Source organism: Frankliniella occidentalis, unplaced genomic scaffold (assembly GCF_000697945.3).
Source record: "Frankliniella occidentalis isolate FOCC.00 unplaced genomic scaffold, Focc_3.1 Scaffold43, whole genome shotgun sequence".
Taxonomy (NCBI): domain Eukaryota; kingdom Metazoa; phylum Arthropoda; class Insecta; order Thysanoptera; family Thripidae; genus Frankliniella; species Frankliniella occidentalis.
The window spans coordinates 663,598-674,132 of NW_026267173.1; the positions used below are offsets into that span (position 1 = coordinate 663,598).

The 10,535-nt window shown below is 54.7% G+C and overlaps 5 protein-coding genes across 15 annotated transcripts in view; 2 read left to right on the plus strand and 3 right to left on the minus strand.

Moving 5' to 3' along the window:
- The window catches only part of LOC113217341 (transmembrane protein 135), a 7,904-nt gene extending 7,036 nt beyond the window's left edge, over positions 1–868 (minus strand). For 4 of the 11 annotated variants that reach the window (XM_052266790.1, XM_052266795.1, XM_026437199.2 and 1 more), the window contains exon 1: positions 118–520. The gene's annotated coding sequence lies outside the window, so the exon portion shown is untranslated. Of the gene's footprint in view, positions 1–8; positions 522–663 lie in introns of those variants that run through there. The other 7 variants (XM_052266798.1, XM_052266797.1, XM_026437200.2 and 4 more) reach the window with 5 other exon arrangements.
- Positions 869–1,079: 211 nt separating this feature from the next.
- On the minus strand, positions 1,080–3,294 carry LOC113217342 (uncharacterized). Its single transcript, XM_026437201.2, has 3 exons — positions 3,002–3,294; positions 2,603–2,764; positions 1,080–2,515 (listed from the first exon to the last, which is right to left on the minus strand). Exons 1-3 carry the CDS (start codon positions 3,063–3,065, stop codon positions 2,286–2,288), a joined length of 456 nt encoding a protein of 151 aa, XP_026292986.1. The 5' UTR covers positions 3,066–3,294; the 3' UTR covers positions 1,080–2,285.
- A 1,012-nt stretch (positions 3,295–4,306) lies between these two features.
- LOC113217359 (uncharacterized) lies at positions 4,307–5,646 on the minus strand. The gene is made up of 5 exons (XM_026437224.2): positions 5,463–5,646; positions 5,197–5,383; positions 4,761–5,119; positions 4,591–4,694; positions 4,307–4,522 (listed from the first exon to the last, which is right to left on the minus strand). The coding sequence occupies exons 1-5, from the start codon at positions 5,644–5,646 to the stop codon at positions 4,307–4,309; spliced, it is 1,050 nt and encodes a 349-aa protein (XP_026293009.2).
- A 1,093-nt stretch (positions 5,647–6,739) lies between these two features.
- LOC127749297 (uncharacterized) lies at positions 6,740–7,236 on the plus strand. The gene is made up of 2 exons (XM_052266868.1): positions 6,740–6,900; positions 7,012–7,236. Exons 1-2 carry the CDS (start codon positions 6,804–6,806, stop codon positions 7,218–7,220), a joined length of 306 nt encoding a protein of 101 aa, XP_052122828.1. The 5' UTR covers positions 6,740–6,803; the 3' UTR covers positions 7,221–7,236.
- Positions 7,237–7,581: 345 nt separating this feature from the next.
- LOC113217360 (alkaline phosphatase, tissue-nonspecific isozyme-like) overlaps positions 7,582–10,535 on the plus strand; it is a 105,815-nt gene continuing 102,861 nt past the window's right edge. Inside the window, exons 1-2 of the mRNA XM_052266786.1 lie at positions 7,582–7,770; positions 7,868–8,226. Coding sequence (XP_052122746.1) covers positions 7,604–7,770; positions 7,868–8,226 — 526 coding nt within the window. The 5' untranslated portion in view covers positions 7,582–7,603. The remainder of the gene's footprint in view (positions 7,771–7,867; positions 8,227–10,535) is intronic.

The window sequence follows — 10,535 nt, forward strand, 5'->3', positions numbered from 1 at the left end:
CGGCTTACTGTTTTACAGCTGTTATTTTTTCTGCCAGGTCTGCGTGACGTGCCGGGACGGAGGGGACATCCCTGGAGGAACTGTGTCGTCAGCTGACATGAGAAGAAGATGCCTTACCAAGGAAAAAGGCTGGACGGTCGCCAGCCACGGACGGTCGCCCCACTGCTTTGACTGTACACTAGTGTACGTACACGTACACGTACTTCCCTCGAGGAGCGCCAAACATGCAGGGAAACAAGCCCGGGCCAGCCGATAGGCGATAGGCTCAGGAGTGGTCCTTTGGGTCCTCTGTGGTCCTCCCGTAGTGTATGTAGTACCCTTTCGACGGCCCAGTCAACACTGCACTTGAGGCATCAAGGCTACGAACGAACGGTGCGCTTGCCGCTGCTGCTTCTCCAATCCTTCGCCACCAGCTCGCTAATAGGATTGCCTACTCGCTGCGCTTCGCCCCCCGTGAACAAAAGAAAATGTCCCGCGAGCCCGACACCCGCGGCACTTGCGGCTTCAACACGTGGATGGGACGGGTGGCCAGAGAGAGAGCAGCGCTGCTCGACAACACGGGGGACGCCGTGCTCGTCCCCCGGCCGCCGCCCCGCGTCATAGGGGGCCGCCCCGCCCACATCTTATCGACAGACCCCTTATCATTCTCAAACGAACACATACCTGGTCACGGCGCTGACCAACTTATCTGCCCAAGTTGAAACTTCTTGACTCTGCTCTTGACGCCGGCGTGAGCAGCAAAGTTTTCTTGCCGTTGTTTTCCCGTTCCCGCCCAGCCTTTCGCAAACAGGCTACCCATGTCAGTGTGGCGATTGGATTGCAGGCTGGGACGATCGCACTGACGTGTGAACCGGTCCCGACGAAGACGTAAATTATTCAATTTGTAGCGGAGGCCGCGTGTTTAGCCCCGCGTCTCGTGGACTCGGAACTATGGGATAAGAAACACACTTGAAAAGGACCTTCCCCGCTGCGCGCAGGGAGTAGCGCCCCAAGCAGGGAGTATATGTGGCTGGGGAACACCAGACACGGAGTATCGCCAGCAGCAGTAAGAAGGGGTCAGGAATCTGCAGAAAACCCAGTTGACAATGATGATTTGTGTTTAATATTCAGACATGGTAGAAACAGAGAATAAATGTAAAAACTTAATTTATACAGCTACAATTTCATATAAAAGGTAAAAATATTTCATAAATTGATTTGAAAGAGATAAAACATTTTTTAATAGTAAATTGCACGAGGCCGTGGTGAATATTCTGGACTGAGCACTCATCTTTGGACGGAAATGATCAACCAACAAACAGAGTTGGAAGGTGTTTCCCACCTTCCTGTACTTATACCTAAATAGTATGCCATGCTTCATGGGCAGGGAGACCAATACACTAGCATGTTGATTGAAGAGACAAACATCTGTTTTGCAATATGTTGCAAGGAAAAAATTGAACACTTAGAGTCTTAAAATTAATCACAGTTGTTTCATTTAATCTCTTACGGATGCAGATCATTTTCTTTTTGAACAGAAGGCATACACATATAATACTTGTAAGTAACCACCTCACTTGCTTTAAACAGCAAAAATGATGTATGAAAATAATCATTTGTGAACTTGAACAAGCCTACCTAAACAACAGACAACCCTAAAAGTAAAATTAAGATACAAACCAAGATCATGATTTTAACAACTATAAGGCACGAATTATTAACGAACAGATATCAACTTTAAGTAACTTTCTTTTAAGTTTCAGTATAAAATTTTAGTATAAAAATTTGTAACTACATCCAAAACACTAGAAAACTGAAATGTCAAGGGCACAAAAATACAGCATGACACAATTAGAGGTAAAAATTAAATGAAGTTTATCATTGAGACACACTTCAAGCTGCCCTTTTAACTTCCATCAGTGACACTTAAATAAAGACAGGTAGACAAAACATTTATTCCTAGCTTAAAAATAAAGTTAAAAGTGCTTTTATTTTCAGCTTTGGAAAATTCATGTTACTGTAAATGTAATAAAAATGTTTGCTTGCTATAAGACTACAATCTATTCAGTGCATTCAATTCAATACTCATTATAAAAAATAACAACAATTGAAATTGTGGTCTTTACATAAATAATGAGAGTGGAATGTAAGTATAAAGAATTTACAACTGAAAATTTGGTCAGAATAAGATAGTTTGTGCTGAAAAGCTTTCAGAGTCTTTCTTGATCTTAGATATAAACAATTACTATGTAAACTCCTCATGGCATGTAAACTACTATCAAGGGACAGACTTCAAAAAATTTTCCTTAATAGATGGCAAAATGAACCACAGACCATAAACATGTTGCGAAAACTCCCAGAAGAATGTTACCTTTTAAGCTTCCAGCAGAATTACACCCATCTTTGCTGTTGCACGTACAGTATTCCATAAAAATATTGTACGTGCCAGTACGCATAAGACAAAATCGTTCATCTCCTTGGATTCCTGGCTCACCCATGTATGCACAACTACGGAAGTAACGCCACTCTCCATTCACTGTAATGCATAACATTTTCATACTGAGTTAGAACAAGTTTCAAACAAAAAATAATTAAACTTGATGTTATGGTGATTAACTTTTACCTTTTTGACGAATTTTGCGACACATTGTTGGTCGTACTCCAGGCAAATGATCAAGATTTCCAAGGGTCCTACAATCCGTAATTGGGACAGTAGAGTTATCAAATGGGTCTGCACACTTTGGATCTGCATCTGACCGGCAATCCCAGCATTTAATGGCAAGGACTGTAACAGAAAAGAGACACCCTGATAAGTACACACACTTAACCTATACTGCTCTCCGCAGCTACCACCCAGTCTCAAAATCTGGTATTTCACGTTGAAAACACGCTAATTGGATGAAATATTATTGGTTAAGTAATGAATTATACAAAGACAAGTTGAAAACATCAAATGCCGATGCAATGGAATTCATCCACAACACACCCAAACATACATGTTTTCAAATAATTAAGTACTTACCAGAACTCAGGCAGCAAAAGGTGATACTTATAAAGAGAATGTTTTGGGTCATAACTGATGCCATGATGGTATGGCGTTTCAGATACGAAAACTGAAAAGTAAATTAAATAAAAACAAATCAAGTGTAGTGTGTATTACACCTGTTTACACGACCATAACAGTGACGTCACGACGCCGCGCCCCATTTCGTACCACAACACCGCAATAAAGCTCTGCGTTAGGTTTCAACACTATTAAAGCACAATCGAACTCGTTAAAAGGAATTCACAGTAAAAAGGAGTAATCCGTGCAAGACGAAAAATCCCACCGTACAATAAGACAAGATTGTGAGCTTGTTTTTATGTTCGTGTACGCTTTCTTAGTTGGTGCACTCGGCAAAGGAACAGAGTACCAACCATTTAACACATACAAACGGTCGGTGGCAAAATGTAGAGTATTTCCTCGGGGTCTAGAAAAAAGTGCTCGGATTTTCAGAGGCAAAACAAATATTTTTACCACGTTCTCGATCCAAACAACCTAATCGACAGTAAACTAAAATCTAACCTAAAATACAAGATATCCGCAAACAGAAAAGCAGCGCGCGAAAATTCAAACAACACACTTATCCGAGTGCTCGGTCAACTAGAAAGACATGTCGGGTTCTTGGAGCTCCAGGAGGCTGCTTCGGGGCTGCGGTCGGCGCAGCAGCTTCGGGGCGGCCAGGGACGAGAGCAGCGAGCCGAGTGGACCCGTCAGCAAGAGTGCCAGCGTGCAGCAGTCCATCATGACCTCGGCCATGTCCTTGTCTGCGTTGTCGGTGAGCGTGCGGGAGAGGGTGAAGCTGCACGACACCAGCTGCGAGCAGAAGGGTTGGATAAGGGGAGGGGAGGGGACCCCCCCCTCCCCCCCAACTTTGATTTTTTGCAAATAAGCCATCACGGTGGGATCAAGGAGATGGGGTGGGGAGCTTCACCTGAACGGTGCCTTTGGGAATGCATGCGATGCAGATGAAGCAGCGCTCTCTGCCGGGGCGACTCGACTTGACGCAGCACAGCGCCGACACCACGAGGCGGGTCTGTGTCAGACGTTACCGTCAGATGGGGCACCCCCTCGGCGTGCTCAGCGAGGGCCTGACGACGCACGCCTGACGCACCGCGAGGCCAGCGAAAAGGACGCCGATGTAGCGCAGCTGTCGCCATTCGCCGAATCGGGTGACTATTATGTGAGGCCCAATGATGGACATGGTGAGGGGCTCCAGGATGAGCCAGCTCAGGGCCATCATGGTCCTCAGCGTCGTCTGTTGAAACAAGTGGTCGTCAGCGACGCCTAAAGGCGTTTATAACGGCGTGGAATCTCTCTATTAGAATATCTTGCCTTTTTCGAGTCCATAGAAAGAGTCTTCCAGCCGTTGGACGCGACGCAGGCCGTGGTGAAGGCGGACAGGTAGCCGATAGCAGGCATGCCCAGGAAGTAGTGAAACAGGACCACGAAGCACACGTTGACGGCCAGGAGCATCTCGACGCGGTAAAAGGTGGCGTGCACCTAGGAGGGCGGGAGGGCACAGTGAGCGCTGACGCTGTCTGGCAGCGAAAGCGCACGCCACCACCTACATTGTGCTCGTTTGGAACGTAGATGGAGAAAAAGCCGATGACCGAGCCGATCAGGATGCCCGATATCAGCTCGGTGAGCCCCGACGCGATTGTGCTCCAGGACTCTGGCCAAGAAATAATGTTAGGACAGAGGCGGGTCAGGGAACGGAGGACGAGGGTAAGGGGTTCACCTGTCTGCACGGCGCACTTCAGGGCCACGCCCATGAGGCAAAGCCCTGCGGCCCAGTCCAAGGCGCAGACGACGAGCAGCAGCGAGCACACGGCCGTCGGCGTGCCCAGGTCAGCGCGGCGCAGCTGCAGCGCCGTCCACATCACCACCAGGGGGGACATGGGGCTGGTGAGCGTGGCGAGCAGAAAGGCCCAGCGCAGCGAGATGTCGAGGACATAGGTGGCGACGAGCGTGACGACGGCGACCTCGGAGAGCAGGGGGAGGAACGCGAGCGCGAGCACCAGCCCGGACGAGCTCTGCAGTTGCGACAGCTCGACGTCGATCCCCGCCCTGGCCACGAACACCCCCATCGAGGCGAAGCTAAAGGGGAAGAAGGACACTGGTCTGAGACATCCGAGCAGAGACAGGGCGCCGACAGCACAATGACGGTGGCTCACACGATCAGGGCCGCTATATCGCCTCGGACGTGGTCCAGCACCTCCAGCTCGTCGAGGCCAAGGTTGGACACGATGGCGGGCATGAGCAGCATGCCATACATGGGCGGGAAGGGCGTCAGCGCTCCCACCAGCACGCCGATGGCGTGGCCCGCCAGCGACAGCATGATGACGTAGAAGGGCGCGGACACTTGGGGCAGAGGAGGGGGAGGGCACTGCACCTCGTGTGGCACACGGGGGTCGTGGGCGTGGTGGACAAGGCAGCTTACGCGGGCCGGCGGCCTGGCCGAAGAGCGCCCACAGCACGCCCCACAACAGCAGGTTGAGAGAGACGACGATCACGCCACCCTCCGCCTCCTCCCACGAGGGCGACCACGCCTTGACGGGCATCCCGGGGCAGACGGGCGACGACAGGGACGGCGATGGCGGGCAGCACGAGCACGGCAGCACCATGCCGGAGCGCTGTCCTGCAGGAGGACAAGCTAGTCAGTCGTGGTGCCCGTTGCCCCCCGTCGGCCCCGGCGCGGCAGCGAGCTCGCGCACCTGTGCTGCTCGGGGCGACGCGGGCGAAGGACACGTGTCTGGTGGAGGGGATGGTGCGCGGGGGCGGGGGCGGCGTGGGCGTCGAGTCCCGGGGGCCCGCGGGGCTGGGCGTCAGGGGCGCCTCCTCGTCAATGCGGGAGGACTCCTCGACGGGATCGACAAAGGCGCGCCAGACGCTACCCAGCAGTCTACGAACGGCCGAGCTCATAAATGTCATCGAAACGGTTTAGGAGTTAACATTCGCGCGAAGGGTGGCTGCAAGTTACAAGGTCGGCTGATTGATATGATCATAACCGCCCACGCACGTCGCCCGTCCCCTCCATATAGTAGCGTCCGGAGCAGAGGAGCAGAGGTAAATACAAGACCGTCTAATCTACGCACGGACACGAGATCGTCTTTGTGTTGGCACTTACAACCTGCCCTGGGAGCGGTACTCCTCGGGGTACACACTTTGGAGTGGTGGCAGGGCCGGCACGGACGCGAGCACCTCCTCGCCCCTGCGCGCGATCTGCAGGCCAGACAAAAACAAGACGGCCGGTGCAGCGGTCCTCGCCTCCCACACGAAGAACGCCGTCGACGTCGAAATAACTCTACCAGGTTGAGCTGCTCCTGCTCGCGGTTGATGTCCTCTTGCTCGGCAATCCGTTCCTGATAAACAACCGCGGGTTATACTGCTTTTCATCTCGGGCGAACTGCGGCAAGTTACATGACCATGGGGATCAAACCTAACCTCATTCTCCTCCTCAGCCGGAATCAGCCCGAACAGCCAGTCCTGTAACACAGGTAAGTCAAACATCGCAGGCTTCCAGTACCGTCTAGATCGTGCGTCGACTTGCATTGGAGGCAAACATGTCTCGTACCAAAACCCAGGCCATGTTTGTGTGTTTCGTGTTTAGCCTCCAGCTGTGGCGCAGTTGCAGTTAGCGGCTCCGTTCTCTTCTTCTCTGTTGCTTTGTCTCTCCCGATTGTCGAGGCGAAGGCGCGCAGTGTTGCCCTCACACGCTTGCCCTACTACTGCGAGATTAATTTTGTCGTCAGGTTAAACTGGCCTATTTGAGAAGCACGACATGGATCGATCCAAGCCACGTCCACGCCAGCCTCCAGGATCAGCAAGATCAGCAACCTCTGGACCAGTTGTCGCCCGGGCGGCCGACTCCGCCGCGGGTGAGTAGGACGTCAGACGACCACCTTCACCCTCGTCGTGAACGTCTCTTTGTCAAACCACCCGTGAACCACTGCCGAGCACTATCAATGCTGAACCGATTCTGCCCGCAGAGGTGCTGCGCTGGCTCAATCCCACGCAGCCGCCGCCGGGGCGGCCGCACTTCCTACCGTGCTGCCCCTGCCGCAGCGCGCTGGACGACCTCGCCTGCACGCCTCGCTGGTGCTTCTCGTACCGCTACCTGGACTGGCTGCTCACCATCTCCGTCGTGCTCATAGCCACCTGGTCGGCGCTGCTTTTCAGCGTCGGGCCCGACTTGTGAGTCGCTGTTTATTTTGTAGGACGTGTTTACAGCAAAACACCCCTTTAAAAACACATCCTCGCTCTTATTTTTCTTTGTTTAAAATAAGGAATAAATCATCGTGAAGGATCAGACATGCATGAGCCACTCATTTTTCGATCATCTCCGAAATTCCCCCGCCCCCCTAAAAAAAGGATTTTTTCGTTGTTCTGGTTGATGGTCGTTTGAATTGCCTGAGCCCGATCCGACCAAAACTTGATGGTCCCAGATGAATGCCCTTATCTTAAAAAAATAAAAAATCGGACATGGTCTAAAATGGGTGACTAACATTTGGCAGATCCTTATCATCTCATTTCTTGTTTGAAACTTTGTTCAGGGTCGGCCCGGGGAGCCCACTGTTCGCCATGGGCGTCGTGGTGCTGGTGGCGTACGCCGTCGGCTGGGCCATGTTCTACCACCTCGACCTGCCGCCCACGGTGGGCATGATCAGCGTCGCCCTGGTGTACCGCAACGTGCCGCTCTGCTGGGACGCCACGGACCACCTGGACCACTCCGTCATGTCGGCCGCCAAGTGAGGCGCTAGGCGCTAGCGATAGGCTGCGCGCGCGCGGCCCCGTCCGCAGGGTTGCCTACCCCCGATACGACAGGCGCCTCCCTGCCGCCCGCAGGTCGCTCTTCTTCACCATCAGCATCGTCAAGGCCGGGCTCTACTTCGACGGCGCCGTCTTCCACAACTACGGCCTCACCATCGTCCTGTTGGGCGTCTTCCCCTGCGTGTGCGAGTCGCTGTTCGTGAGCGCCATGGTCAAGTACCTGCTCGAGGTGCCCAAGCTGTGGGCGCTGACCCTCGGCTTCATCTGGGGCGGCGTGTCCCCCGTGCTGCTGTCGCTGTGCCTCGTGTCGCTGGCCAACCAGGGCTACGGCACCAAGACGGGCATCCTGTCCATCCTCCTGGCGGCCGGCACCGTGGACAACACGCTGGTCATCGTCATCTTCGACATGCTCAACGAGTCCATGGCGCTGTCGGGTGAGTCAGCCCGGCCCGCCCTGCTTCAGTCGGGCTTAGAAACCGGTCGACGCCGACGTCTTTCCGTAATCGGCGCCTTATTTCGATATTTGACGACTAATCGCTACGGAATACCTCACTGTACCAAGTACCCGGCAGGCAGGCAGCGAGGCCGTCGGGGTGCTGGGCCGGATCACGATGAAGGTGATCCTCAGCATCTCCCTGGGGTGCGCGCTCGGGCTGCTACTGGCGTGCCTGCCGAATAGGTACAGCGTGAGTATCGCGCGCCTAACCGGTCGCTCGCCGCTCCCCGTCCCCGTCTCGTTAGCCGCGGTCTCTTGTCACTGATCACCCCCCCCCCCCTCCCCAGCGCCACACGCTGCTGGCGCGCTTCAGCCTCCTCATCATGACGAGCACGTGCATCCACCTGGCGTGCAGCGTGTACCGCCTGGACACGGCCGCCTACATCTGCAACGTGACCACGGCCTGCTTCATGGTCAACTGCTGGCGCGCCATGGGCTGGCAGGAGGACGCGGTGGGTGCCAGCGCCGTCACAGGGGTGGTTTTAAGATACCCTGACGTGAAGGGTGATCACATGTGGGGTGTGGGTTGCCCATGGGTCCGGCCGGCGACCGGACCTCGCCCATGCGCCCCTGGCACATGGGTAGGGTTGCCCAGGCGGCCCATGGGGCGCGCGCAGGGGGCCCAGGCACTCGTACAGGGTTGCCCAGGCCCTGGTGGCCCTGGCACTCGGGTAGGGTTGCCAAGGCCGCCTGCCGCCATGGCCCTTGTGGAGTGATGCTCAACGTCATGATCGCTTCACGTTTCCAGACTCCCCTGCGGGAGGTGTTCGAAATGCTGTGGCACTTCTGCCACCCCATCATGACGGTCCTGGTCGGCATCTCGGCCAACTTCGCCTCCATGAACCGCGACACCGTGTGGAAGGCGATACTCATCTACTTCCTCGCGTTGATGGTTTGTGTTGCGCGTTTTGTTGGTGTCCGCTGGAAGTCACTGCATGGTAGTATGCGGGCCGGGTGTCACGCTGACACGCGCTGTGGTGGACACAGGTTCGGCTCCCGGTGACCTACGTGTTCTCGGCGTTCAGCAGAAAGCCCCCGAAGCAGAGGCTCTTCATGGCGGTGTCCTACTGGTCCAAGGGACTCCTGCAGGTACTTACCGGCAAGCCCGCTCATGTCCGTGGCAACCGTTATAGTGAGGTCAAATTACGTTTTTGGCCTAGAGACAAAAGTGACACGCTACTATACGATCCCCCACCCCGCGTGCAGACGGCCCTGGGCGGCCTGGTGCTGGAGTCTTTCACGGGGGACGCGGAGCTGCGGGAGAAGATCGCGACCAGCGTGGCCCTGGTGGTTATCGTGGGCACCTACGTGGTCGCCCTGTCGTCCAAGTTCCTGGGGCCGCTGCTCCTCCCCAAGGCTTAGTGAACCGCGGCCTCGGGGGCGTCGCGCAGGCGCGCGGAGATACCCCGCGCGAGCGAGTGCGGCAAGCGGGGGGTAGCTTCCCTCTCAGCACCCCCCCCCCTTTCGAAGGGCAAGGGGTGCTTTCTTGCGGGGGAAGTCCTGATCGTGTAGAATAGCCTTTTACCGACGACAATTGTATACTACATTTTAAAATGTATTATACATGATTTTCCTTTCGCCTTTTGCAAATATATTGCTCTTGGGAATGTTATTTCTACAACTCGCTTCTTGATTTTTGGAAAGGAATCACTTGCTGACCCTGCGTATGGTTATATAATCCTAATATTTTGTCTCCGGGGAAGAGCCGTACGACGGCCAAATCTGTTTCCTTCTGGACGCTGATTGTCCGTCGTTGGCCTTGTGCCCGAGCCAGTCTCGTGTCTCGTGGGGTGGGAGCGCGGGGGGCGGCGGCCGGAGGCTGTGCGGTGGCCTGGCCTCTATGCAACCGGCCGGAGAAGTCGGCCCGTTCTGTTCTGGTGATACCCCTCGGGCAACCGTCGTGCCAGTGACGAGGTCAAAGGTCAGCCCAACGACGGGCAATGCATGTACGTGGTGTATGTTACCCTTCAGGGCTTCAGTTGTATCATCGTTCCTGGGGTTTCGGTTGAGAGGCCGCTGCTCTTGCCATGCTGTTAGTGTAGGTGAGGCCCGGGCAGACGGTTAGCAGTGTGGCGGGTGGCAGCGGGGCGTTTCCTGCCCTCGGCTATACCCAACAACTAATCGCGGCCGGGAGCGACCCGCGCGGGGCCCTCCGAGACCAAGTTGTGGGGCTGTGTGCGGCCGCCGCTGTGCGGGCTGCTGCTGGTGTTCCAGAGGCGAGAGCTCAAGTGATGGAGCTGCAGCAGT

Coding starts and splice junctions, on each gene's coding strand:
- LOC113217359 (XM_026437224.2), bottom strand. CDS start 5,646: ATGGTGCTGCCGTGCTCGTGCTGCCCGCCATCGCCGTCCCTGTCGTCG. Junction 5,384..5,462: donor CGGCCAGGCCGCCGGCCCGC/GTAAGCTGCCTT, acceptor CTCTGCCCCAAG/TGTCCGCGCCCTTCTACGTC. Junction 4,695..4,760: donor GAAGTGCGCCGTGCAGACAG/GTGAACCCCTTA, acceptor TTTCTTGGCCAG/AGTCCTGGAGCACAATCGCG.
- LOC127749297 (XM_052266868.1), top strand. CDS start 6,804: ATGGATCGATCCAAGCCACGTCCACGCCAGCCTCCAGGATCAGCAAGA. Junction 6,901..7,011: donor GGCGGCCGACTCCGCCGCGG/GTGAGTAGGACG, acceptor TTCTGCCCGCAG/AGGTGCTGCGCTGGCTCAAT.
- LOC113217342 (XM_026437201.2), bottom strand. CDS start 3,065: ATGGCATCAGTTATGACCCAAAACATTCTCTTTATAAGTATCACCTTT. Junction 2,765..3,001: donor CTTTTGCTGCCTGAGTTCTG/GTAAGTACTTAA, acceptor TTTCTGTTACAG/TCCTTGCCATTAAATGCTGG. Junction 2,516..2,602: donor TCGCAAAATTCGTCAAAAAG/GTAAAAGTTAAT, acceptor TATGCATTACAG/TGAATGGAGAGTGGCGTTAC.